This window comes from Oxyura jamaicensis, chromosome 1 (assembly GCF_011077185.1).
Source record: "Oxyura jamaicensis isolate SHBP4307 breed ruddy duck chromosome 1, BPBGC_Ojam_1.0, whole genome shotgun sequence".
NCBI lineage: Eukaryota > Metazoa > Chordata > Aves > Anseriformes > Anatidae > Oxyura > Oxyura jamaicensis.
The window spans coordinates 123,388,454-123,416,099 of record NC_048893.1 but is presented as its reverse complement, the minus strand read 5'-3'; the positions used below and the strand labels follow the sequence as shown (position 1 = coordinate 123,416,099).

Sequence of the window (27,646 nt, the reverse complement as noted above, 5' to 3'; positions counted from 1 at the left end):
TGTTTCACGTGGAAGAACCACCAAAGTGCTCAACCCTGTGCGGCTGGTTATCTGCAGCCCAGGGGCTGCTGCAGCTGTGTGTGGACAGCACTACTTGTGCATTGTAACCATGTCATTTACAGGGAGTCTTATAAAGTGTTAAGTGCCTTTGACAAAAAAAAAAAAAAAAAAAAAAAAAAAAAAAAAAAAAGGGCATTCAAAGATTCAAAGCTGGCAGTGGCAACTCTTCTGTTTTAGTCCTAAAAAAAACCACACATGCCTCACTACCCAAGCCTATGATCGTGCTAGGCCAAATACTTATATATAAAAGATGCTCACAATAAATGATTCATTTAATGTACAGAAACAACTGCTGGTGCACAGACAACCAGAAGCCCCAAACCACCCATGCGATAACTGCACAGATGGCCATCAGCTGTTCAGAGAGAGGGAGGAAAAGATGCTCTGGTCCATAACCCTCCCCTGGAGAAGCCAGCAGCCACCTCCTGCCCATTGAGTGACATGGCAGGAGTTAAAAGAAGGCTTAGTTAGAAGTTAAATAAGGCTTCAGGGGAAAGAAAAAGGGTGATACCTACACCAAAGCGATGTTTGTTCTCCTGACATCGTATTAACCTTTCTTCCTAAACTGTAGGATGCACTGCTAATCAACCTGTCCTCAGACCAATGGCTACAGTGAAAACTAGAGTTACTAGGTTTTGAATGCCAAAATAGAAGCATTTTTGTTTTGAGACCTTAAAAAACAAGTCTTAGAAGGAAGGGCATCTGAAAAGCACACTTGCTGAAGGGGAGACTCCTACTGCCTGTAATCCATTAGGGCAGTTCAACAAGGTCAGGGCTATTTGCCTATTAAATCCTGCGACTCAAAAGGACCAAGGTGAAGTGTTTACTAAAGCCCCCTTAAAGAAGATCCACATAATTTAAAATAAACAAGGAGATAAATAAGACCCCATACATACATATAGTGCAACTGCACCAAGTTCAGAAATTGATAAAAGTAGACGCAGGAGGAAAATTCACAAGTTTCAGTTTGAAAAAAGGAAGTTTTCAAGATGAAAACAAATAACTAATTCGCCTGCTGTGCTAACAGCTTTTGATTATTAATACTATCTATATCTAGACAGATAGGAGACAATCCGCATGGTGCAGCTGTGATCAACAGCAGGAAAGTAAAATTATTCTTTTAAACTGCAATACCACAGCTAATGCTACAAGTTATTTTCAGAAAACATTCTGTAGAGTTTTTTGGAAATAGAGCAAAGTGCACTACTGAACACTATTTGAAGAGGTATCATCTTCCCCCCTTTAGAAATTAAAAATATAGGTAAATAGGTCACTCAATTTCAAAATGACTCTGACAAAGACATCTGCCAGCTAATGTAAGAAACTGAGCTTCCTTCCTCTCACTAGAAGAAGATCCAGGCTTTTTCTAAGGACTCTCCATCTTTTAAGAGTATAAAAAAATTAATAGGTCTACTACTATAGTTTATGCAAAGCTAACTTTGCACACAGAGCTCTGCAAAGCTAACAGCGCACAGAGCTCTGTTAGTACTGTCTTTTTAAACAAAAATACACAACACTTCACACAGTTAATACGTTGTTATTTCAAGATTACGTTTCTTGCTGGCAAAGAGTTCAGCTGGAAGCGTTGTTTCTTATATGAACAATCAAAGATTGGATTAGTCCTTACATTTTTGCGTGTGTTTTGTTTAGACCATGTTAGATTGATTTGCAGGATTAAAAAGGCGCAGTAAGATTTAGGAAAAAAATATATTTCTGTGAATAGATATATACCCCCTCATAAATATATACAGCAGAATGGGGGAGGACAGGAAATGAAAACAAGATGTAAAAATGTGTCCCAGTTTTCACAAACAGAGTGATAAACAGTAGGACCTTTCAAAACAATGAGGATTGTACTGCAGGCTTATTTATCTTTTCTGTCCTTAACACCATTCCCAAGCAGCGATGCTCACCAATTGACAAGGTTATCTCAAAGATCAGCAGGAAAACTGCTGCTACAGTTTCCATATGCATGGCAGACCAGGAATGATCACTCCAAAACCTGTTTCCCCAACACAGCAATGCCCTGGCAGTTCTCAACTCAGGACCAGGATCTCTGCCCAGAGGCAGCACGTGCTGTGTTACAGCCAAGTGAACAGCTTTGCGGTGTGAAGGACAATACACAAGTTATGCTTCACTGGTGACAGATGTTACACAATGTTGATTCTTACATTTTATTTACCAAAGAAAACAAGCTGTATTTATACTTATCTGGGAAATATGGGTGTATAGATAACACTGCAGAGATGACACGTGAAGGCAGTGTGATTAGGATACTTACCTGTTTCTACCTTAGCAGACTACTGCTACAGAGAGGATCAGGACCTCAGGCCTGATCTCATGCAGTTTCCATCATTCATTTTATTTAAAAGAGAACAAACAGTTATGGGAATCTCTCCCTTCCCTGCTTCTTTTCTGGAATAATTCAGCTTCCACCTAAAATGAAGTCCCGCTTTTGGGCCCTGCCTGTGTGTGCATGCCCTTCTTTGGCCCGCCCTACAGGTCCACACCTGCCTTCCCACTTCTTGGACTCGGTCCACATGAACTCTTTTCTCTTCCCTCAAAACTTCACAGCTCAAAATAAAACCATTTTGGTCACATCCCGCGTGCCTTGCTGCCACAGCCCCAAGGCTTCCCGTGCAAACACGCTGCGCCCCACTGCTGTGCCCACTTCCCCAGTGTGTGTGATCAGCCAGAGGAGGCTCCAGAGTTGCCACAGGGCTCTCTGGCAGGACACACATACACATTTTACTTATGCAGTCACGTTATGTCTCACCCCCAAAATTCTGTCTGGGCTGAACAAACAGGCAGCACCACAACGTGGAGGGATGAGCTCAAGGGAGAGGCGAGCCTCGGCTGCCTCACAAGATGGCGGCACAGGCCTGCAGCACGCCAGGCACACACGCCCGGCCTACCCCAGCGAGCCAGAGCTGAGGCGAATTACAGGGAGCCCGGACTTCTCACATTTTCATTTTTCAATCATTAAGGTAGGACAGACTTAAAACCGCAGTAAAGAAGAGCATTTGTTTCCTTGCCATAGCTGACTGATATTTTTCTTCTCATCAACTATTTAGAAGAGTTGAAAGGTTATAAAGCAGCACTTACTGCAGTACACCTTACAGGAAAAGTTCCTCTCACTTCCAGTAGTAGTAAAAAACTGGATCAATGCAAATCAAATGGATTACTAAAATAGAAATATTTCAAAAGTTAACATCTTCTTTTATAGAACTTTACTTAGGGGCTCTCTGACAAAACAAAAAGACACAGAAATATGCTTTGTATTTAATTTACTGTCAAAACAGTAAATTAAAAAACAGATATTCCATCTCTTTTTTGAAGGAATGTTGTCCAAAAATATCTGAAATATTTTATGAAAAAAATGACGTGCTAGTTCGTAATCAGTATCAAGATGCCAATATACAGCTTTCAGAGCAACTTTAATAACATAATAGCAATAGCATAAATTTAATTAGAGATGGAATATAAAACCTCAAGTGACCCGTTCCTCTTACAATGAGTTTAAAAATTGTTCAACTTTCCCCTTTCTTTCCTCTGAATTATCTGAATAGCTTTTGGCATATATAAATATCCTTGCAAGTGACCTGACCCAAACTGTAACAACGTGAGCGGGGTTTTTATCTGAAAGGATTCAAGGATCCGAGTGCAAGATTCAGTATGTCCACACTGATCCATCTGATATACACAATGCTGACATACGGGGCATTCCTTTTGTTATGACTAAAGTTAGCTTAACTTGTGCTAATACTCAGAAAGCTCAGTTCCTGGTGTGTTTTCCGTAAGACGTGGAAAGGTGCAGAGACAGATCTGGTTTGAAAAAACTGTAACATCATTTAGAGTTGGATCCTCCCAAGTTTGCTTGCCCCCACCACTGACAGAAGGATTCTCAGCTTATTTTTAGCTATACAATCAGCATTACCAATATCTTTTTATGATACATTCAGTGTATTTTTTGTAATAGAAAAAGAGAAAAATCACTGACAAAAATTCCTAGTGTAAATAGTTAAGCATGGCACATTCAGAAAAATTCAAGGAAGAACAAACCATTAAGTCTGTAACAAAGAAACACTGAAAAATCTCATCCTTAGCTAAAATTTTGGTCCAGCAGCCTCAGAAACCCCTGTAAGGAACATTTCTTCCATTTTGCCCCCCCTCCCCACCCCCCCCCGCAACCTGTCTGCAAAGACATTTATTTCCTTAGAGCTACCATTTCTGAATCCTCAGACATATTTCTCTGCTTTAAAGTTTTAAAGACTTATTTACCACATTTTAAATAACAGCATCTCGTCACACTACTCAGACAAAGCAATCAATTTCTGTTTGATACACCACTTTTCAAAGTCTTGGGGTACCACAGCCACTTCAATGCAATGCTCAGAAACTGAGGGGGAAGGTCTGAGTGCAAAAGCTCTGTAAAGATGTAAGAAACTTCCAAGTGACGAATAGGAAAGGGTGAAGGTGATGGGTCAGAGCCTTCAAGGGCAAGCTGTGGGCACTGCAGGCTTTTCTTGTCAGCTGTGGGAATTCAGTGAGCAGAACAATTTTGGAACCTTGTTACCGGTTCAGTGAGCAAAGGAAGCTAACCAACACTTAGCAGAGCCCCATGTTACCAGCCAATTAAAAGCTGTACATTATTGCACCACCTCACTGAAAGCAATAGGCAGGAGAGCTTTGCAGATCTGCTCCCTCTTTATAAAAAAGACCAGACAAAGAAAAAAAAAAAATACATGAGAGTCTATACAGTCATTCTTCCCACAGCTATCATTTCAGCACAAATGGAGGCACGTCCCCGAGCAGCTGTACTCAAAACATAGGCTGTTTTTATTTGGTGAATGCTGTGATTACCTTAATATAACTAATTTGGGGTGAGTCTGTACACACTTCTTTAAAAAGAAAACTGCCTGTTCGCTAAGTAATGTTTTCATACCACTAAGTAGCCAATTTCCACACAACCTCCGTTTTGCAGAGAGTAGTACTATGCTCTCATCTATTATACGTAATTATAGCAGAGGAGATCACTTGGATACTAGCACTTCTATACTATAACAGCTCTGAATTCAGTGACAAAAATAGCTGCCTAAAATATTCAGGGCATTATTTTCCCATGGCAATAAGGCAATTAAAGCTAAGCACATTTAAGTATTAATAATCAACACAGCTATATATCCGGTTAGCATCATAGCTGGGTGAGTAGCAGTTGCATTGTGATCATTTCTTGAGAATCCAAGCAGGGGGAGACGAACTGGGCCAGCTTACAACAGCTGAATAAGATTGTATTTTGGTAACTGCCTTCTGGTGCTGCAGAATCTAATTTCCATACAGGGAAAAAAAAAAAGGATTTGGCAAATGGAAAATCTCTGTAATTTTCTACATATGCCTCAGTCAATGGGCTTGAGGACGTGTGGATCACACCTATTGTTTCAGGAGCTGTGGAGTATTGATTTAGGCAAGAGGAGCTTGCCTTGTTCTTCCACCCACAATCAAACAAACAAAAAACATGAAATCTCCTCCAATTCCTCCATTATTCATTACATCAGAAATAAGCAGCTTGACATAAATAAATTCCTTAACAGCTTGAATGCCTTATTTGTAAATGGCAAACAAATCTCTATCTCAGTATAACAGCTTTTCCTGGGGAGTCAATTTATTTTAAAAATAAATTCAGACATTATCATACCAAGACATAATTATGCGATTTCATATGTCTGAAGTATCAAAGCTGTGCAATTAGACTTCCAAACCAAAAAAAAAAAATCAATAAATTAACAGTTACATTGGAGGTCCTATCAGATTTCCTTCTAGGAGTGGAGGAATCCATACATTGCATCGCTGTACACCTTGATCCTGCTACGGATACGTACACCTACATTCCTCGTACCAATAGCTTATACCAGTGGCTGTGTCCAAGTGCAGAAATCCATCAGTGGCCACCAGCACGGCTGTGTCTCAGAGAAGATAGGCTTTTTGAGGCAGCATGGCTAGAAATACCTCTACATCGCTGCAACAATGCTCCCATTAAGACTGCCCTCATGAAAGGTAGTTAGATGAAGTCACCCATTTGATCTAGTGTTTCAGCATTATGCACACACACTACTGGCACCACAGAAGTGAAGAACAGAATAAGACATCACAGTCTCTAAGGACAAAGTCAATGTATCTAAAAGGGACTATGACTGAATGCTTTGGTGCCAAGGTGATGGATGTTCTACAGAGACCTGATGGAGATTACTCACCCAGCAAGTCTCTCACACACTCAAGTGGGGTATTTGAAAACACATTTTTAAGGCTTATCAAGGAAATTTTCATCCTACTCACTGTACCAAAATAGCTAGAAGTAACACCAGAGGATGCCTAAACAAAACATCTCAAACCTCCAGTCAGCAGATTACACTTTGGGATTTCTCTTCCAACACGCACACGAGCACAGCACATCTCTCACCTCTTCCACCTACCTAGCACATGAGACCATGCACTGGCTTTCAAGGGTGTAGGGGGACCGCTCTATGCAGTGGGAAAACGGGGATAGCAGGGGAATGCTTTGAAGGCAGGACATCCAGCTCCACCACAGCTTGGCACCATTGCCTCTCCCACGCCACGACTGGTGAATAAAACGTGGGGAGTCTGGCAGAGCACAGCTCGAGCAGGCAGCTATGTCTGGCAGGTGGGAGGGAGGTGACAGTACAGCTCTTTAAAGCTAGTGGCAGGTGCTGACCTGCCTGAACAAGGGAATTTCACACTTAAGCTGCACAACCTGATGGGTCTGACTTTGGATTTTGAATAGCACTTGAATTTGTTCTAAAATACAGCATTATGTCTGAGCATGGCAACTAGCTTCTTTGAAAGTATTCTGACTGTAGCTATCTAAATATACACTTGCTTACAAAGGTCATTAGGTAAATCAAAATCAAGGGCTTGCATGACACTACAAGGCAAAGAAGAAGGGCTTTCATTTAAGATCCACTTTATTTTACATGCTTATCTTTCTTGTAAAGATAATCCAAGCGATGTCTGAGGACGTGGGGGAGCACGATAATACAACATACAGAAGCATCCTCTGACATCTGCACACACAAAATCATATCAAGCTAAATATTTTGGCATGGAGGACCTAGGGAAGAAAGAGCATCACTTTGATAGTCTCCAGAGGCAAAAAAAGCTTTTAAAAAGGAAAACAGACGCAAATAGTCTGTGTGGGAAGACTGAGTTAAGGCATTATGAAGGTTTAACTACAAGCTCTTAAAATTTTAGTTTTATTCTCTGTGATAGCTCAAGCCCTAGTTCAGAATATCTTACAAAGCAAGTCAATCTTTCAGAGTAGTACAGTGAAAATTCCCTTAATGTGCACATCTCAGAGCCCTAAAGGGCTTCAGAGAGCTGTGACCCTTCTTAAGGGTGAAAACTTCGCTTTTTATATAGCTGTACTCTTAAATGTGTTGTTAACAGTGATTCTTCAGCAGCGTAAAAAGTACAAGATATAGTCTACAGCATGATAAAAGAAGCCTGATTTAACAGAGGAGAAAGCGCACAGCTCCAGACTAGGGTCAGTCCAAAGAGGCATAATAGCCAAACTCAGGAAACCAGAGCTGGGCAGGCGGCTTTCTCAGGGCTGCAAAGCGAGACAAATGGGATACACCACACAGAGGGTGTGGAAGGTGGCCGTCTGAGGCGTGGCAAAGCAGGAAAGGGATCCCCCTTGCTCCTCACCTTGCCTGAGCCTGCATCCCCAAACCAAGCAAGAAACACCACCAGGGATGCTAGCACTTTAGGCTATGTTTTCCAGTCCCATCCGATGGACAGACGTCATTAGAGGATGGATAACTTCCGTACGTCACGGGGATATTGGAAGGAAAAACAGGAGCTCGGTCTAATCTATGTAAGCATGAGATGTCACTAAGAAATCACTTCATGAAACACAGGTCAGAATTTAAAAAGGGCAATACATTTGCAACACAGTGTGCTTCTGGTTTAAACTTGAAGCCAACAGAGCCAAGCCTGGACAGTGGAGGTGTATGTTGATCTCCTTTGCAGAGACCAGTTCTGGACAACTAGGACATAAAGAGAGGAGATAAAGATGTGGGTATTTTTGAAAAAGATGGGAAACAAGTAAATGCAATAATGCCATTGCATTTCTGAAGGTGATATGTTATAATCTTAAAGATAAAAAAAAATTATATTAGGATATGCATGTGAGTTTACATACAGCAAACATGGGTAAGATCTGCAATGGAAAACTAAAACACTTGGTGGTGTTATATTTTCAATATACTTACCTTGGAACTTGGTAAGAAGTGGATCATTTACAATAAAACCCATGACATTGAACCCCATCAGAAACACTGTTTGCCTTATTTGACTTATAAAGGCAACATAGTAAGAATAAATGGCCTTCCAAAATGAAAGCAGGAGCCAAGAACTCTGAATTTTATTTGGGAACAGACTGTTGCTGTGTTCATACACATAGCAAGGCCCATTGGTGAGCTAGGGGACCAATGTCATGCTTATCTGCTCAGGAGCATCAGACAATGTTATGTTTCAGAAACAGCATTACCGCAGGTGCTTTGAGATAAGACTATTAATAGGAACAATAGCAACATCCTCAAAATCAAACAATTTCCTAGCTTCTGAGTACTTCCTAACTTCACATCCTTATCTTGATTAAAGCACTCTAGGATTTTAAAGGACAACTTATCAAGTTCCTTTGAACATGAGACAACAGTAAGTAATGATTTTACTGTGGAGGACTACATTTATATCTGATTAAAACATAAAGTAACAAGCAAGGAATAAGAGAGCACTCTTTATACAACTAAATTTTCATTCTCAAGATTACTACTAGTTTTCATGGAGAAACAAAAGTCTCTTCAAGTCTACATTACGGTTATATATTTATGAAACTGGATGATTAACCTTGAATAGGAAAAAAGCACAAAAATACACAGCAGTCTTGTAGATTTTACAAAGGCAGTAGAGTTCACAAAGGTTTCCTTGCTGCATATTTTCTGCAGATTGTTCAGTTTCAAATAGAATTGGGACCTCACAGGGCAAATAACTGATAATGGCATTGAGAAACAGAAACTCATGCCACCTATGCCAAATTGTGGACAGAGCTGAAGTTTCTTAAAATATTTGAAATTATCATTAATACTTCTAACACAAACTATACAACTATTTTCCACGTGCTACACATAATTTAATAGACAAACTGCTAGTAGCCAGCCTCTGAATGACCATTAAGAATGCCAATCAATTAGAAGAAAAGATTGTCACATCTCCATACAGCGACATAGCCCCGTGAAGGATGCAAGGGGCATGGGGCTGCTTCCTTAGTCCACCCTGGCCAGAGCCAACAGCTTAGGGGTGTTCTGCACAGACATCCCTAATATGAAAATAACCCCCAAACACCCCATTTGACAAGCAATACAGGTCCATCCTCTACAAACCGTCACTCTTACACATTCAGCATCAACAAGACTGTGTGACTGTAAATTCTGTGATTTTCCTTATAATGCCTTCTGGAAAGGCTTTTTTTTTTTTTTTTCCTTTTTATATCATGCCTCCTGCCTAATTTTACTTTCTGCGGCACTTTCCACTTCTTGTCTTGTAAGATCCACTGAAGAATGGTGCCCAACCCATTGCCCGCATTCATACCCCTGACTTTTAAATTTGCTCAGTCAAGCTGTAAATCAAACCCATTTTATATCTGCACCCAGTTAACTTTTAGTTCAGCTTTCTGGCCCCTGGCTAGAAGTGCACATACAACTTCCCAGCTCACGTACAAAGCATGTGCTTTGCAACAGAGCAATGTCCTCTCCAAATCTTACTTGACGCAGTTCACTTTTCTTGACCACTGACATTTGAGTACACCTCGCAATCCAAAGACCACCTTCCCTAATGTTAACACAGCTAACCCAAAATACCTCCTTGCTTACACTTGCCTCCTGCATACATTACTCCCCACGGACATTTGCATCTAATGAGGATGTAATTCTGTCTGCCTTTCTATTGCTCAGTTACTCAGTATAATTTTTCTAATAAACTTCAGTAAATGATGACTCTCTGCCTGACTGTTCTTAGCACCTTATCAACATAAACTACCATCGCTGTATTCACACTTTTCCCACATCATTTATGAATTCAGCAGACAGTGCAGGGCTTTCGATACGTTTAGCATCTGATGAAGGATACTACTACTACCTTTTAGAAAATCCAAGTATACCTCTTCATCTGGACCACCTCACTCCACATATCTGATGACCTCTTGTGAGAAGGCCAATTACTAGAATATATATAGGTAAAATATATATAAAACTTTTCCATAGACTATTTCTAGTATATGTTGTCTATTAAGTTTTATGCTTGAAAACTTTGATTTGCCATTCTTCAGTTCTCTGCATTACTTTGAAGTCTTTGTATGGAGGATAATTTCCTCTGTCATCAAAAATAATTTCAGGAATAGATTAAACTATATTCCGCTGCAAGAAAAACTTAGATAAGAAACATCCCTTAAGCTCTTCCACACTGAACACTGATTCAAATAACTAAACTGGAATGATACAGCCTTATGTTTCTCGACTGTTCCTTTCACACATGCACCATTTAGCCACCTGCCACAAAGTCTGGCAGGCTTAGTGTGATGGGGGGGCTGAGAGGGGGCTACATTCACAGTCCTTTTTATGTCTTTACCGGTTTGCTCCTCAAAAACATCCATCTTACAATGCTATCATTTTAACTTCCCGGAGATCACGCTTTCTTCCATATTCTCATTTGGACATCTTTTCCCCCATCCTTTTATTTCCATTATCTTCCTCTACTCTGCTGTTTAACCATGCTCTGTGTGTCTATGGAGAAAGGAAGTACTGTTTTTAGATGCATAGATTGTTTTCTGCACCCAATGAAAAGAAAGAAGAACACAACAAATCCATTAATCATCCTATGTAACTCACCTGCCTTATTACATCAAGAAGTGATTTAAATGAAGCCATTATCAGCAATTAACTCAGTGGTGCCAAACCAGCTGCCTCCGGGCTGTGTGCTTGCTGCCCACCATACGAGTGGCTGTCCCATGCCTTGACAGGGCATCTCCTGCCACACAGGACAGCCATCAGCACAGTGAGGAAGATGGGAGCTGAAAGCAAACTGCCACTGCTCGACAAGCTTTGTTGGCTTCATGAGGGCAGCTACGGTGCCTCTAACTTGCCAGGGAGGTCGAGACCCATCTGAACTTCAGCGGTCTTATTTAGACACCTACCTCTGGGCTAGTGGCTCTTGGCTTCTCTCTTATCCACCTTCTGGAGAGATCAAGGTGTTTCTGGAAGCAGCCCCCTCCTCCTGAGGCAGGAATTTAGACATGCCTGTTCCATGCAGATGCAGGCAGATGTCAGACATCCACTGCAGAGCACCCCATTGCGCACAGTAATGCGATTTGTGCACTCTCCTGCCAGGAAGGCACTTGGATACAGACAGGGAACGGGAGGGTTTTCCGCAGGTATTTTCAAATTGCCACCTGTTTTCATGTGCCTGCTTACCAAGAGCTGGAAAATGACATTGCAGATGTAGCAGCAAAGCAGGCAGTTTATATTCAAAAATTTGGGAAGACTCAAAACCCTATGTTTTTATCAATGACAAGGGATAACAACAGAACACAGACCCCTTCATGGGAAGGGGCATTTAATGGTGACTTCCCAGCTAAGGATCAAAGGCTCCTAACAAAACATGCTGAAATTGGGGTTTCCAAGAGATTAGATGAAAGCTCATATTTTTCAGTTTCATTATATAAAACCATATCCTACATCATCAGCCTTTGCAGTCTTGAACCAAGGCTGCATTTCTTCACTGCAAGAGATACAGACCTTGAGGCAAAGACAGTATCAAGGCTTTGAAAAGAATGGAAGAAAAACCAGTCAAAGCATCCCAGCTTAAGAAGGAGCTAAAATATTAGGCACTTAATTTCATAGTTATCTCCTTGGACTGGCAAAGAGATAAAAACACAACCTCAAAACCAATTTCAGCAAAACTGAAGCATTTAAGAAAGTAGAATGCCCAGAACAGATGAAGAGAGCCTAGCTCTTAATGAAATATTGACAAATCTACATTTGACGACGTTTTCCTTTAGCAAACCTGAGTAAATGCTCATTAGAAGGCATCATTTCCCAGGGAAGAGTCTCTTTACAAGAAACTAGCACAACAGTAGTACCAGCCTTCCACTATATAGGTTCAGGTTCAGGACTTGCTCAAGCTAAATGCTCAGAGCAGCATGAAATAGAGAGTGTGAGCACTCTGTTAACCTTAGAGATAAGAAATAAACCCAAGGAGACCTCAGAGTTTTCACAGTTAAATGAAAGCACAGCAAGAATGATTATTGAAAAAGGTCACTGGGAAACAACAGCAGTGCAGTAATGCTAATGTAAAAAAAACCTTTATTTAATCTTAATCCCATTAGCATTTTTCTCCATCACAGAAATAAAACCCACTCACAACAAAAGGGATGCATGGCATGCTTTTTTCTTTCCTGTGACAGGGTGTAAAATAACTTGAAGGAAAGCATAGGTTGCTTACAAAGATGACTTACAAAGTATATATGTACCTGATGCACAAAATCTGCAGCAATTAAATCCATTATAAGAGAATTAAAACTAATGAACAGTAAGAATAAAGCAATAACCTCACTGAACTGCATTTTTCTTTCTATTTATATGCAGGATGACAGATTTTAAAGTCACCATATCTAGCAGATGTTCCGGTACACAGCCTCACACATTGATTTCCTTCCAGGGTCATCCATCAGGAGCAAGATGCTCCTTTAAAAAAAAAAAAAAGTCTTTAATCAGATATCTTCTTTTGTGAAAGAAATCAATACACAAAACCCTTACCTGTTTCCACACTTACAAATACATGTGTAACAGGACTATGAGGAAAATCAATGAGTTCCTCTCTAATGTAATGTTTCTTCACAGAATAAAAATATACGGAGACTCTTTATTCTTTAATTAGCTTGTCATCATTTCTTAAGCCTGCTTTTACTCTATTTTAGCCAAGTGTCTAGAATGCAATATCCAATTCTGGTAAAGAAAAATATTAGCAATGATAGCATTGATATCTTTTGCTAAGAAACTCATTAGAAAAAGCAGAAACAGAAGGAAAAGAACAATTTTGTCAGAGGAAGAGAATTCCCACATTCTGTACTATTCATCAGAGTTAACTATGTCCATGCCCAAGCACTTCCAAGATGAATTTCTCGGTTCTACATGGATGGCTGCATTCTGTATTCATAATAAACTAAATAGTAGGAGGAACAAGCTGTGGAAAACAAAAGAACTTGTGAAAAAATGTTGTGAGGGTAGATTTCACTGCAGGTCTTTTGTCACTGACATTAAAAACAGGGAAGAGGAGCACCTTATTCTCACCATCTTCTCTTTGGTCTTCAGCTCACACGTGACAAAAATGAAGTGAAACGTATTGATCAAAGTTATCTTCCTCAAGATTTTTCTCAGGCCAACTACAGCTAAATCTTGAAAAAACAACAATCCTTCTGACAACAAAGGAGGCAAACTTCTGAGCCAGGAAAAAATTGTATTAATATCTCCAAATGAATAACCTACATGTCTTATATTGTACTCAACAGTCTTTCAAAAACACTATAAAATTGTTAATTTCAACTTGAGAAACTGGTTTTGCAACAGTTGAGGAAAGAAGAGAGGATAGATGCAGAAATGGCACAGAGATTAACATTTGAGAAATTCAGGCTTATACTTCCATGTTTCACCCCTGATATCACACTATCTTAACAAGATAGCTACGCGCAGATGTATAGTCTTAATTCTGTTGCAAGAAGCATGGCAGATAAGCACTATGAAATGTTAACAGTTTCACTGCTGCTATGTTCCTCTACAATTTTGCAGAGCTTTGACATTGAAAATTATGAGCTTCATTCTCACTTTTTAATCAACAACTTAATAAATAAATCCATCTACTCTCCAAAGTCCTTCCCCCGCTGCTTATTTATTTATTTTAATTCAAGCTATTTGAAAATCTTGTATTTCTGTCCTTCTACAGGAGTCAAGTCATGGTCACTGATCAACAAATATATCTTCTTTGCACAACTCAAGCCTCACTAAGTAACTTAAGCGGTGACACCAGTAGGGAACATCAGAGCAAATGCTATGAGTCAGTGACTTCTAATGATAATGAACTTTCACTGTACAGTACTCAAGCTGGTTGAAAAATTGTCAGTGTACCATAAGAAGCTCCAAGGAAAACAATGAAATTGCTCATTACTGATAATATAGACAACTACAGACATGTTGTAGTAGCATCAGCTGCATAAAAGAAAATACTAATGCAAATAAGCACTCCAGTGTGTGCAGTTTCACACAAAACCCACCAGTGTGAGCCTCCTACCGCCTTCATTCACTGACACCGCTCTTCAGAGAACATGCAGCTGTACAGAAAAAAAATAAATCACTTAGTGATTTGCCAGAAGATGTCCATCCATATCTGAAGCACAGACCTCGTTTGCTTGTTTTCAGGAGAACCTAAAAGCTCCTACAGAAAAAAAAAGCAGAACAAATGGATTTCTTCCTCACTTCTGATCTTGAAGCTGTCAGTACTACGCACGTTGGCTCATCTGTGGCTTGCATGAAGTTAAAATAGTGTTAACACTGGCATACGGAGAGGCACCGCTCACGTGTGATATGAAATAGTTCAAATACAGAGAAGGCTTTTAAAGATGCCAGTATTCCATGACTGCCATGAGCTGCCTCCCCAAAGCCAGGCCCACTGCAACACAAGTGGGTGATGCTCTGCATCCCAGCCCTGAACTGTGGGTAGCCCACCTCATCACCTCCCTGAAGTCAAGCCTAAAATGTGCCTTTGCTACAGCAAAGTATCTCCATTTATCTCCTTCCACGTGCAATCAGGACTCTGAGGGAGATGTCAACTACCTTTGGCTCTAGGATCCTTCCAGAGGAAGGGAAAAGAAAGAGTTTACTATTCCTAGCTATTATACCTATACCTACCTACTATACCTATTATTTCCATCTCTTCTAAAATAAAGCAGACTTTCACTGTCCTTGTCAATATACACCTCTTTGGTGTAACTTTTGGTCCATCCCTGCCTCTATGCACATGTACAAGGTCGCAGTTTAGAATACTTCTGCAGACCTTTCCTTGCCACAAACATTTCTCTACTACTGTTACCAACTTTCAGTTAACTACACAAGGCACGAAAGCAGTACGGGAAATGTCCACCTTTCTCAGCAGCTTACCCCGGCCGCCTGGATCAACTTCCCACCTCCTCCACGTGTCTGTGCTGCACACAAGCCTTCTCGGTTCTCCTGGCTGCAATTCGCTGTTCTGACAAACGTTTTAACAAGCACATGCCCTCACGCTGCAAACACAGTGCTAAAAGAGCTGCTACTTCTCTAGACTTAGCAAGCAATCTGCGTAGGAGATGAAAACACACACTACTTCCAAATCCAAAAAGCTTTGAAGGATATTCTACACAACATTCATGACAGGGTCTTAATTTTTTATTTTTAATTTTCACTCACCTGTGCTTTTTGGAACAAGGCAAGGCTAAAACGAAGAATAATCTTATAATGATTTTGAAAGCTCTTAAATCTAAAACTAAGCAGTTGTACACGGCCCCATATATTCACTTCCCTTCAAGTGAAGTGGAAAAAAAAAATCCCCCTCAGGCATCTAAGGTTTTGACAGTGGGTCATGGTTACAGCTCCTGATGAGAAGCATCGCTCGGCTAAATAAGAGAGAAGGTGGCCTTCCAGCTAACCACGCAGTTCCCTAATATCTTAATAACTTGAACCCCGAAACACTGAAGGACCGCACATAGGCACGAGGGACAGAGCTGGTGTTTGGTGGTGCTGTAGGTGGCAGCAGGATCTCTTCTGCTCTCTCCTAACTCTAACCCCTTCCATAAAAGCCTTACGGAGAACCAGCAAAGCTCCTGCCGAACTCCTTTCTGTTAAATGAGTGTCCAAAGCCTGTGCTGGCTGAACCCATGGGCCTACTGCAGCCCTGACAAAAAAACAAACCAACAAAAAAAAAACAGCCAAGCAAAACAAAGAAATCAGCACTATGGATGATGCTTCTGCCAGCAAGCACACACCTGACATTTTTCCCTTGACAAAGGAAGGCGAGTGGAGGCTCTGTCATGCTTTCCATGGAAGCTCCCCAGCAGCGTCATTTGTCTATCCACGCACTACACAGTGCAAAGAGGTGAAAACTTGAGGTAACAAATTACCTGCAGGACACAAAACACGAGCCTTGCCTACTTAAATATACTTACTGGATTTAGAAATGGCTAAATATTTAGCCGTCAGTGCAAGAGGGGAGATATGCTTGCTGCAGCATTATTTACACCAAGAATCTGAAAAACGCATGCATACAGCAATGCTGCAGGTCAGTGCTTCTCTCATTTTCATTACCTTACCCCCCCTCAAAAAAAAATCACAAAGGCGTGTCCTGGACAAGAAAGGTATGTCAAAAAACTATGTTTACAGCAGTTCTACTTTCCTTTGCTAATCTAGAATTGCATTAATTAAGCTGTAGTTAACAAACCTACTAATCAGGGTTGCTACAGCAGGCAAAAGTGAACAAGAGCGGCAGTAGTTTGGGTGTAAGCACAAAAGAAGAAAAACAAAACAAAACAAAAAAACAACAAACATCTCAGGTAATAGCAGAGCAGCAGCAGCTGCTTATTCCACGCTTTGTTCTGCACCCCCAGGGGTTTGGCTGAGCTTCACCTCGCTGCTACCTCATGAAGCGTAATGGCAACACCCGCCCTGCAAATCTGGAACGCCTTCCAAAATAAATGTCACACCTCAAACCCAATTCCCACCCCCTCGATTAGCTCTTACCTGCAGCCTGCCCTGAGCTGAACACGGCCGCCTTGCTGCAGCACAGCCCCATGCAAAAGCCTGGGGCACGGCATCCCGTGCCTTGGCAGGGGAGCCTCAAGGCTTCTGCACCCACCTGCTCTGTGATTTTGGCCTCTGGATGCTCCCATGCGCCACGAACCAGGATGCAGTTGCTCCTTTTCCAGGTGAGGAAGCTGCTTGTTTATACTGTAATTCATGGGTGCAATAAAATGAGAGTGCCTGCCCACAAGCCGTGCCTCGCTGGAAAGGTACACTCAGCAGAGGAAAGAGCACCCTTGGCAGAGGGCAGCTGCCTACAGAGCACCTCGCCAGAAGCGATTAGACCCAGGTGAGCACGTTCAGACCAAAGTTCAGGACACACCTGTACACGGAGAGGCTGCTGCATGATCGTGCCAACAGGACGGGGCTCTACCCAACGCAGCGCCACGCACCGAGCCCACGTGGGGACCCGTATGTGCTCTTCCAGCAACGTTTGACACGTAGAGAGGAAGGAAAAAGAGAGCTGCGGCTTGAAAAGGCTGCTTGCACAGAGCTAGCTGAAAGGGAACGGGGTAAGTGCATTGAGTAAGTAGTAGAAGCTGATGAATATTTTGGAAGGGAAGAGGGGTCGGAGGGGCAGCAAAAGCCACATCTCCTCCTGTGCCAGCAAGAGGAAAGCACAAAAGAAGGATGAGCAGGTCTGCACACAGGCACTAAGGATGCCCTTTCTGCACGCCCAAACTGGCAGCAGCAAGAGGGACCGGTTTGTCAAGGGCAGCAGGCGATGCGACAGGAAGTTACAGGTAGGTAAAACACACAGCAGACCATTTGGACCTCCTCTGCCTCTCCAGGGTTGGTGCCACCGACAAAGAGTTATCAGCAGAAAACTTGGCATCCAAACTTGTTACACTGGAACGTAACGGCTGGACTTGATGGTCTTTGAGGTCTTTTGCAACCTAAATGATTCTACAACAACTGGTATTTGAGAATTAAGCTCTTCCAAACCAGCAAGCAGACACCTTGGTATCATTTCTGTCCCCAGGCAAGACGACTATCCAACTGTAAGACAGAAACCCTTTCACCTTCGATCTTAGTATCGTTCTATTGATGCACTCAACATTTCTGGACCAAAAGGAGGGTCAACTACCACCAAAAAGCAAAGAGATTCTCATACTCAGTGAAGCTTTTGAAGACTCAGGGGCAAACTCCTTCAGCACATGTGTGGCCAAATCTGGAATGAGGAGCCAAGCCCCACACCACCCTGTCTAAGCTGTGCTAGCTGAGGCACACCAGGAAACGTTTTTGCTCTGCAAACCTGACACTATGAGCCCTTACAAGCTCCCGAAGACTCCAGGCTGCATGCTAAATGGCAGTCCTTCAAATCCACCTACGTATTCTGCTCTACCCCAACCTCTACCTACACAGAAGAATAAGTTGGGTTTATTCTGGCAAGACATAAAATAATGGAGTAGATTACCTAGCTGGAAACAAAAGACTGGAGTTGAATGCATTCAAATCTAGTTGGAAGTAGAGCTAGCTTTTGGCTGCTGAACAGCTAGTTCTTCCTGATTCCTTTAAGGGTTTTCTTTCTTGGGACCTTTTCAGCTGTCTGATTTTATGAAGGACTGTACAATACAATCTGCCTGAAACGCTGCTGCTTAGAACCAGCTCCAGCAGCTCTTGGCCAGCAGGGCTGGAGGCCAAAATGTAAGAATTACATCTTCCAAGTGCTACACCACCCACAGTAGTTTGGACTGGAGCTTCTCAAGAAGCGTGCATCACCAGGAGCTATCTGGATTAATTTCTGTGCCAAATTGCCATTCAAATACCATCGCGAGGACTCCTCCCTCTACTCCTCTCGGCCTGTAACTTAAGGAAACACATCATACCGCAACTTTGGTTAACTGACAGCTGCTCTGAAGACTAGGAAAACATTCCTCAGCCTGCATGTTGTTTGTTACCTTTGATTTTCAAACAGTTCTTTGATATGGTGATTCTCCATTTTTGAGCTGCAATGCCTGGAGCAGGGGGTTAAATAGCAAGGAATGTGATTTCTTTTCCTTTCTGTCCAGCCTCCTTGCCTCCTCTGCAGCTGCCACAAGACAAAATGAAGAGCTACTTCAGCCCTATGGGCTCCCACTGCTGAAAGGCAGGTGGGCTGGTGAGAGGTCCGTTCCTACCAGAGGCCATCCGATGGGCTCAGCCTCCTCCTTGGCCTCCCACTTTTTGCTCCCAAGGCTGGATGGAGTGCAGTCAGCTCCGCTGGAGCACGTGAACAAATTAATGCACTGGGTACAGCTAAGGAGCCGAAGAGAGGAGCAGGACAGAGGATGGGAACGTATCCAAGTCCTCTGGATATGTCTCCAGCTCCTGGACTGTAATCTGTGGGACACTAGGAAGCATACTGCATGCTTGATGCAATCTTACCCTCTGCCCTCAGTGTCATCTTCTGGCCACCAGGGAAGGCAGAGCAGTGGGAAAGACACCTGCTCTGACTAATCCCATCCATCCTTATGACCCGGTAGGCAGGGGTGAATGGATCAGAATGGGGAAGGAAGAAAGGACCATTAAATAGAGAGGAAAAAGCCATCTTATAACAACTTCAGGAGTTAACCCAGTAGGATATCAGTTTATCAATAGCATGGGTGCATCAACACCTAACTTGGCAGCAGAAGATTCAGTGCTGCAGGGGTTTTAGCTAAACGGAGAGCTCTTCTGAGTTGCTACAGGGCCTGTCAGCATGCTTCAGGGAGCACTCATCTCGAGGAGCACTGGCTGCACAAAGACTTTCTTTACAGTCTTCGGTTTGTCTTCAGCATCACCATTGGACCGCTCGTGACAAAAACTGGATTTGAAAGTGGATGTGCTTGTACTGTGTAACGTGAATTTTCAGCTCCACTCACACATCATTTAGGCAACTTCATCACAGACTAAATATATTAGGATTCAAAGACAGGCTGCCTATTCTTTTTGAGACACCCTTCAGCAATATGAGTTTTAAAGGAAGCCTGGAGATAGTCAGCAACTGTGGTGTAAGAAAAGAGAGTACCTTGGGGCAAGGGGGGATCACAGTACAGGTAAAACATACCACAAGGGGAAATGCAAACCTGCCCTTTGATTCCAAAAGGTATCACAAAAAAAAACAAACTCTTCCTGTTATTTGTAAATAGCTGCACAGATTACATGAGGCATTTCTGTTTCGCTTTCGTTCAGTTCTGTAACTTGTTAGCATTGTAAAATCTGTCCTCTCTGCAAAATACTTTCTCTAAATAGCATCTCCCCTGTGCATCGCTCAGACATTTTCACTCAGTGCCATAACCTGGCCTCTGAGAGCCACAGCCCTGAGACCCTGCAGCCTTGCGTCCTCTTTCAGAACCAGGTCCGCAGCCACTTCAGTCAAGGGAAGGTCATCCCTTTATTTCACTGCACCATTAAACCGCTTCCTATGACTGCTGAAAATTGCCTGGTTTACTTGTAACCACAGCACTTAGTGTTACTAAACCCAAGAAGCATAATGGAAATACTTCCATCTATTAATAGACCATTAAGGGTAAGGGAAAAGATGCCCGCTGGCTGAAGCACAATACTTAAAGTCAAGAAACTACGAATAAAAGTAAGGCCCTACTCCCACTCCCCTTTAGGACGGTTAAAGGAGAACCAGTCCATCTACCATTTATTTTGGAAACAGTAATTGGCCTATCTTTTTTATCAACATCTCAAGAGCCCCAACAACATGTTTCCAGTCCTCTCCCTGAGGTTTCTGCCCGCACGCACGCGGAGGCGAGTGCCAGACTCCACACAAACAAGGGAGAGAGCAACGTGGGTCTCCAGGAGGGAGGGAAAAGGAGGGGACTGCAGGAAGGGAAATTAAAAGCCCTTGCTTCAAGTACGTAGGAATCACAGAGAGGATGTGGTGATAAGTGCTGCAGCATCATCTCGTTTCCCTTCCTGGGACAAAAAGAAACACAACTGCAGCTTTTGTGATCTGAGGTTTACTTTACTTGCAGAATAATTGAATATCGAGAGCTTATTCTAATTAAATAATCAAGGCAAGTGTATTGACACTAGAGCATGCTTGGTTTTCTGCTGAAGTCATGAGGCAGCAGTGCTCTCCCTGCCTGGGCAGGGGAAGACCACTTTGGTGCTCCATCTGTAGCCAACAAACCCAGGCATGCTGCACAGCCATCAGCAAAATTTGTCTCTCTCTTTCATGATCAAAGCCACATTAAGAATTGCAGTACTCCACCACGCCTACAACCCAAATTAATTGCAAAGTAGAAACATTTCAATGAGTGCTTTGCTGAAATAAAGAATAGCTCTGCTAGCTTCTGCTTGGCGTGAGACAAGTAATTTGATAATTCATATGGATTGAACCAAACAAGGCATACTTCCAGATCCTACCTAATTGAAACAAAACCGCAACATGCCCTCCAGCATCTGGCATTGCAACAGACAAAACAATCAGGTATACTAATGTTACTATCTTTTTCTTGAAGATTTCTAAGGTGCTTTTACAGAAGTATCCACAAACTGATACATGCTTCCCATATATTTCTGTTCTACACTTCCTATCCTGTCCCATCAAGACCTCAGGTGTAAAAGATTAATAAATAAAATGGGGTTCTAGAACATAGGTCGATGTAAGGAAAGAGGAATTTACAAAAGAAACCTTTCAACAAACAAAGGTAAGTAGATTTATGGAGCTCCATATATTCTCTCTTTCTAAAGTGGTTGTTGAACACTGGATCTATGATGGTGCTGAGGTTACGGGACGTAAAAATCTCCTCCTCTGTTCACATAAATAGATGCATTGGCATGCACATGGAGGCAATGTGCAGAGAGCTCTGATGTGGAGGACCGGCTCAGAAAGTGCCTCAGACTAAGAAGCCCGTTATACAAAACCAAGTTAATGTGTATTTGCCTCTTGGAAGGCAAATGCAAACACGAGGGATGACTTTACAAAAGATGGAATTGTTAGTAAAGGGGCTGACTTCAAAAGTTTGAACAGTTTCATCTATTTCTGTACTCAACGCACAGAAAAAAGAGCATTTACAGGTTTCCAGGACACTGAAAAAAAAATATGTGAATGCCTAAAACAGCTCCAAACATGTGTTTACACTTGTAATAGAAAAAAAAAAAGTTCAAAATAGGTAAATACTATGATGCAGAAGAAACAATCTCTTCTGTTGAATCATTACAAGAAATCCAGCTCAACACTACAGCTTTTAAATGATGCCAACTGATAGGAGCACGTATGCATAAAACCGGCACACAGAAAGCTGCACTTTCCATATCATAAAGGAATTAATTCAGTAGGAGACGTTTGCTAGCGGCACACTTATTTATACCAACAAAATAACCGGCAAGCAGTGAAAGGAGAAACTTTGGCACACGGAGAATTGCTCGCGTTGCTCTCGTCGAGACAGCAGAATGCAAAGGTGAGCTCGCCCGTTGTGCAACCAAAGCTAATACAAAGGTCACAGAAACGCTTTATCGATCACCACGAAGCCAGCGTTGGACTGCAGCACCCTAACTCCGCAAGGCAGATCAGCGTCCTGTTGAGCAGGGAAGAGCCAACACATACTCACGAGGAAGCCTCCAGGTGCTCAGGGGCAAACCAGAAACCCATGTGCCAGCGTTTAGTCCAAACACTTCCACACAGGTTGATCTGGCGTTCAGTAAGCACACGTGACACGTGCAAACAATACAGTAAATGAAACCAAGCACTTACTTTACAAGATTTCGTATCACAGAGGATATAAATATTACACCCTTCAGGAAAAGTGGATCATTCATTTAAGAGTTAGAGGAAGAAAACGGAGAGAGAGAAAACTAAGATGTGACCACCAGGCATTCTAATGTATTACTTCACCACACCTGCAGAAAGTCTGAAACGTATACACATTATGCACATACAAGCACAGAACACAAAATACAATTCAAAAGCAAGTCCATCTGAAACATTTTGATTACCATTTAATGGGGACAAGAAGTGCTTTGCTCAGATCCTTACAACACTCCCTCTGACCAGCAGACAGAGCGCTGGGTGCTCAGGTTTTAGGATCTTGACAGTTTCACAACACAAAGGCAAAAATTGTGTATTATTTGAATGACAGGCACAAAGTCTGTCAGGTGTTACAGTATTTTAACTAGTAAAACAGCAATCTTGCAATCTTGCTTTTTCTTTCCTTTTTTTTTCAGCCTAATGGTATGATAGATTTCCACTGTGTGAAAACCACTTACCTCCTGTCTATACACCCCCACACATCAGCGCCGTTCATCATTAAGGAAATAAAAGGTATTTGTAAATCTCCTATCTAAAGTCAGTCCAGGGTAATACTGTATGGTAAAATAAATCTTTGATCAGTCCAGATTTCATGTCACCGTTTCCATCAATTTGATGAGCACTACATGGCTTACGTAGCACTAATTCACCAGCTAAGCTGTTGGAGCAGCAGTAGGAATAATAACACGTAACACACTCTTACACGCACTACTTTCAGTCACAGGAAATATAGGGGTAACATAACAAGTTGTGGCAGAAATACCAAACAAGTCATCTACAGCAAAATAACCCAGAAATTACCTACACCTCATAAACTATGTGGGTTTTAAAAAAATAATCCACTGCAGTACTGCAAGAACTTTGTTTATGACTGCAATAACTCTAACTAGTTACAGCATTATTTAGAAGTGCTATTCATATTTTTCTCTCGGCCAGTAGGAGAGATTCACAGGAAAGTTAAGCTTGGGTGTGCAACTCAAACAAGTGTATTTAACAGACATACTGACCCACGTCACAGTACTACAGGACACAGATGAATTGTTTAATACTGGGACCTTTCACAAGACCTAGAAGATGCACAGACCTCACAAAAGCCGAGGTTACCAGGCTGAGAACAACTGTGAGAGCCAGCTCAAGGAGGAAGATGGTAAACAGGGAGGAGATGACTTGAGTAGGGCATTACTCAATGCAGTTCGCATTCCCACAATTTGCATTAGTTTCCTGATCAGCTGTATTCCTTTCCCCGTGTTGTAAAAGCCATTTATTTATAGAAGTCCCATGCAAACTATACTTTTTTATTGTCTGAACCCTATAAGAACAATCCATAATTAAAAGACTTGCTCTTACTTTTCTGTAACCTTAAAACGCATGAGGCAATGAACGACAAGGTAAGATATTAAAAGCATTTCCCCTGCTGGTTTTTCTCCCTTAGTTACTAGTCTTTTAATACGTGTGAAGTTAGAATTTGTATTTTATTTATTCATGAGAGGCAAAAAAGCTTTACTTCATAAACCTTCATACAATACCAACGTGCAGGATATATAGTTTAATTTACATGAAATACGTATATGCTCCCTCTGTTAGCATACCTAGAAATGACTACTTAATAGAAAAAAAAGCATCCCTGATGCATTTCCACTGCAATGGATACGCCAGCCACCACAGCACAGGGAGGTACGTGGCACTACACAACAGCATCTTGCAAGCACTCTGAAATTTTGGGGCGTTTCACCTTCCTACCTTGCATGTTTCAAGGCATCAATACACCTTCCTTTTACTTCTCCAGTCTTGTAATTCCAAGGTAAGATGCTTTTCTGTATTACAATTTAACAAAACTTAGTTGGAAAAGGCTCTGACCTCTGTTTTTTTTTTTTTTTTTGGAACAGAGGCAAAGCCTGAAAGATGCTATTTAAAAATTAAACAATACCTTGAAAGCATGCAGAGTATTCGACTCCTTTGAACTAAAACCAATACTTGCAAATGGTAGCATCACATGGAGAACAGCACATCAATTAAACCTGGGGGTAAACAACCTTAAATATCCACATGTGGGAGAAAATAATGTGATACAACAAGAATACACTAATGACTTAGAGAAATCAGTTGGAAAAGCACTGCTATTAAGAAGCAAAAACCACAGTATTATGAAAGAAATACACGTATGTATTCCTTTCACTGAAGTGTTTTTTTTTTTTAAAATGATATACAGTCTAAGTTGATTTAACATGCAATTTTTTCTTAAACCCACTTAGAGCTGACCAAAATTTTCAATAATAAGAAGAGAGTATCTTTAGTCTGATAACCAAAGCGTTCAATATTTCAGTCTCTTGGAACATGCATTAAGCAAATTTAGCTAGGTAGCAAAAGGGAAGATGAGTGATCCAATACTGAGCAGCTTGTCCTTCAAATGCTATTTAGTCATTACTGTTACTACAGATGGTAGCAGCAATAACGCCCACATTTTGGTCACCCAGCACCTTCCCTTACAAAAAGATTCCTGCAACATCGTCTCAGGCTGCAGCATCTCTGCTGCATGGGCTTAAATTTTCAGCAAAGGAAAACAGTTGAACTGCACAACTATTAATTGCTTGAGCCCCAGAATTTTGCTCCTTTTTGCAGCTTTATATACCACTGAACAGATCTCTTCCCTAGCAGCCAAGAGATGCAAACAGCCTCCCGTACTGCAGGCTTGTTTGTTCAGCTCGATCTTGGCAGAGCCTGACGTGATGGACGGCTAAATCTGGCACTTCACTTTCGCTGCCATCCCAGCAGCGCTGGAGGGCCCTAGGGAGCAAAACTTGGATGCTCCCAGTGAACCTCCCGGTCTGGGAAGGAGGACCAGGCTGCCGCCACCTGTCACAGGGCAGCACCCCACTGGTAGCAGCATTTTACTTGGGGATACAGAGGTAGGACCCTCCCTGTCCCTGTGAACCGGAGGAGGACTCCAGGAGCTGACGTATACGCAAACGTGTCAATTGAGAGAGGATGAGCTCTGTGCTCCCTCCCAGCGATTTTTGTTAGTAGCTGTTCCCATTGCCACAGAATTGGTTAAGTTGGGTCCCAGAAAATGTCTTGTTCTCTGCTGCAACAGACGCAAACCCCATCCACACTGCTGTCTGTAAAACATAACATGCACACATCCACAACCTTCTCCCAGCATACTGTGTTATTTTCCACCAGCTTACTCAAACAAAACAACACGTTTGGCTGAGAGCACTCCACACTGCGGTGCTCAGGCACTGGTGCTCAAATGCCAACGCCTGGCCACTCATGACATCTGCCCGTGTCTGTCCTACAGCACATGCCCCACTTGATACCATCTTTAATTACACCACGTGCTGCTTTTTCTATTGATTCTCAGTCTCATGAAAAACGGTCTCCATGATAATTGAAGCTCTTTTGCAACATTCATCTCAAGTTAGATGGTACAAAATAGGAAAACGCCAGAGGAAAAAACTCTGTTAACAGCGCACATGAACACTGGGCAGGCTTTCCTAGGTTTCAGAGCGGGGGAAGAAATCAGAGATATGAATTCTCAGCAGTAGTTGTTTTTCTGCCACGTGAGACATGGGGAACCGAAGACCCGAGAGCTACAAGCGCACAACTGCTCAGCTGCAACAGATTACAGCAGGAGCTGTGGCTGCCGAGCACAGGGGGAGAGAGAGGGGCAGAAAAAACAGAGACACTCCTGGCTCCATCCCTGGCTGCTGACACGGTGTGACCTCGGCATCAATCCAAAGGCTTGGATTCACCTTCCCTCTCTGTAAGTCTGGGAGAACAACACTTATCCCCCGAAGCAACTGGAAAGCTACTTTCAGAAGTCACAGTAGCCTAGGACAAAAAGGAAATTAGTTCTTCCAATGCCCGTGCTACGGACGGATCGCTCGCCACAAAGGCCCCATATCTGGCGATTAAGGTAAAAGTACAACGAGGAGCTAATTCCCTAATCACCACTCACCTCACGCGTCGGATCGGGGAGAGGTCAGGCGAAGAGCGAGCCATGGTGGCCACGAGCCCGTCCTGGGAGGCGAAGCGTGAAGGCTGCGGCCGGTGACCCCACCACCGACACCTCACGCTCCCAGGGGGCTCTGCCCCACACCACGTCCCCCTCCTCGCCCCGAACTGTGCGAGGAGCAGCGAGGAGGCACCTCACCTGGGGCTGCAGGAAGGCTCGGGCTCCATACCAGCTTAACCAGTTTCCCTCCCAGCTCGGCCAACCCGCGCAGGCAGGCCCAGGCACCGCGCTGAGCGAGGCTCACCGACCAGCCCCGCTCCACTGCAGGGCAAACCCGCGCTGCCTCCCTGCCTGCCTGCCGGCACCGCCGGCGGTCGGGGAATCCGCTGCAGCCCCGAGCCCGACCCGTGCGGCCGCAACACCTCCCTGGCGGCCGCTTCTCGCCCCAAAGCCGGCACCGGGCGCCGCCGCCACGGGGGCTTCGCCGCCCCGAGATGGCGGCCGGGGCCGCCCCTCAGCGCCGCGCCGGCAGGCACCTGCCGGGCGGGCAGCGACCCTCGCCCGGGGACAAGGCGGGACGGGGACAGGACGGCTGCCGGTGGAGGCTGGGGCGCCGCCATCCCGTCCCGTCCCGTCCCGGCCCCTCCAGTCCCGTCCCACCTTGTCCCGTCCCAGCCGCGCTGGCGCCCACCTGCCGCCCTCGGGGAGCCGCGCGCGGCCCCCGGCTCCGCCATCTTCTCGCTCTCGCCAACGCCGGTTCTCCACCGGCCCCGCTCCGCTCCTCGGCGGCCGCCGCCGCCGCACAGGCGCACTGCCCGCCCCGCGGCACCTGACGCCGGGCGGGGAGGAGCGGGGCCGCGGCTGCCGGCTGCCCCGCTCGGCTCCCGGCCCGCCAGGTGCTGCCGCCGCCCCCCCCCCCCCCGCCGCCACCGGGCTCGGCCCCCGCGGCTGCGG

At 43.4% G+C, this 27,646-nt stretch overlaps 1 protein-coding gene across 8 annotated transcripts in view; it reads right to left on the bottom strand.

Annotated features, from left to right (window-relative positions):
• Positions 1–27,508, bottom strand: part of MAP7D2 (MAP7 domain containing 2) — a 77,841-nt gene extending 50,333 nt beyond the window's left edge. For 5 of the 8 annotated variants that reach the window (XM_035320013.1, XM_035320087.1, XM_035319935.1 and 2 more), the window contains exon 1: positions 27,384–27,507. In XM_035320013.1, coding sequence (XP_035175904.1) covers positions 27,384–27,426 — 43 coding nt within the window. In that variant the 5' untranslated portion in view covers positions 27,427–27,507. Of the gene's footprint in view, positions 1–27,383 lie in introns of all 8 variants that reach the window. The other 3 variants (XM_035319825.1, XM_035319883.1, XM_035320257.1) reach the window with 2 other exon arrangements.
• Between the last annotated feature and the right edge of the window lie 138 nt (positions 27,509–27,646).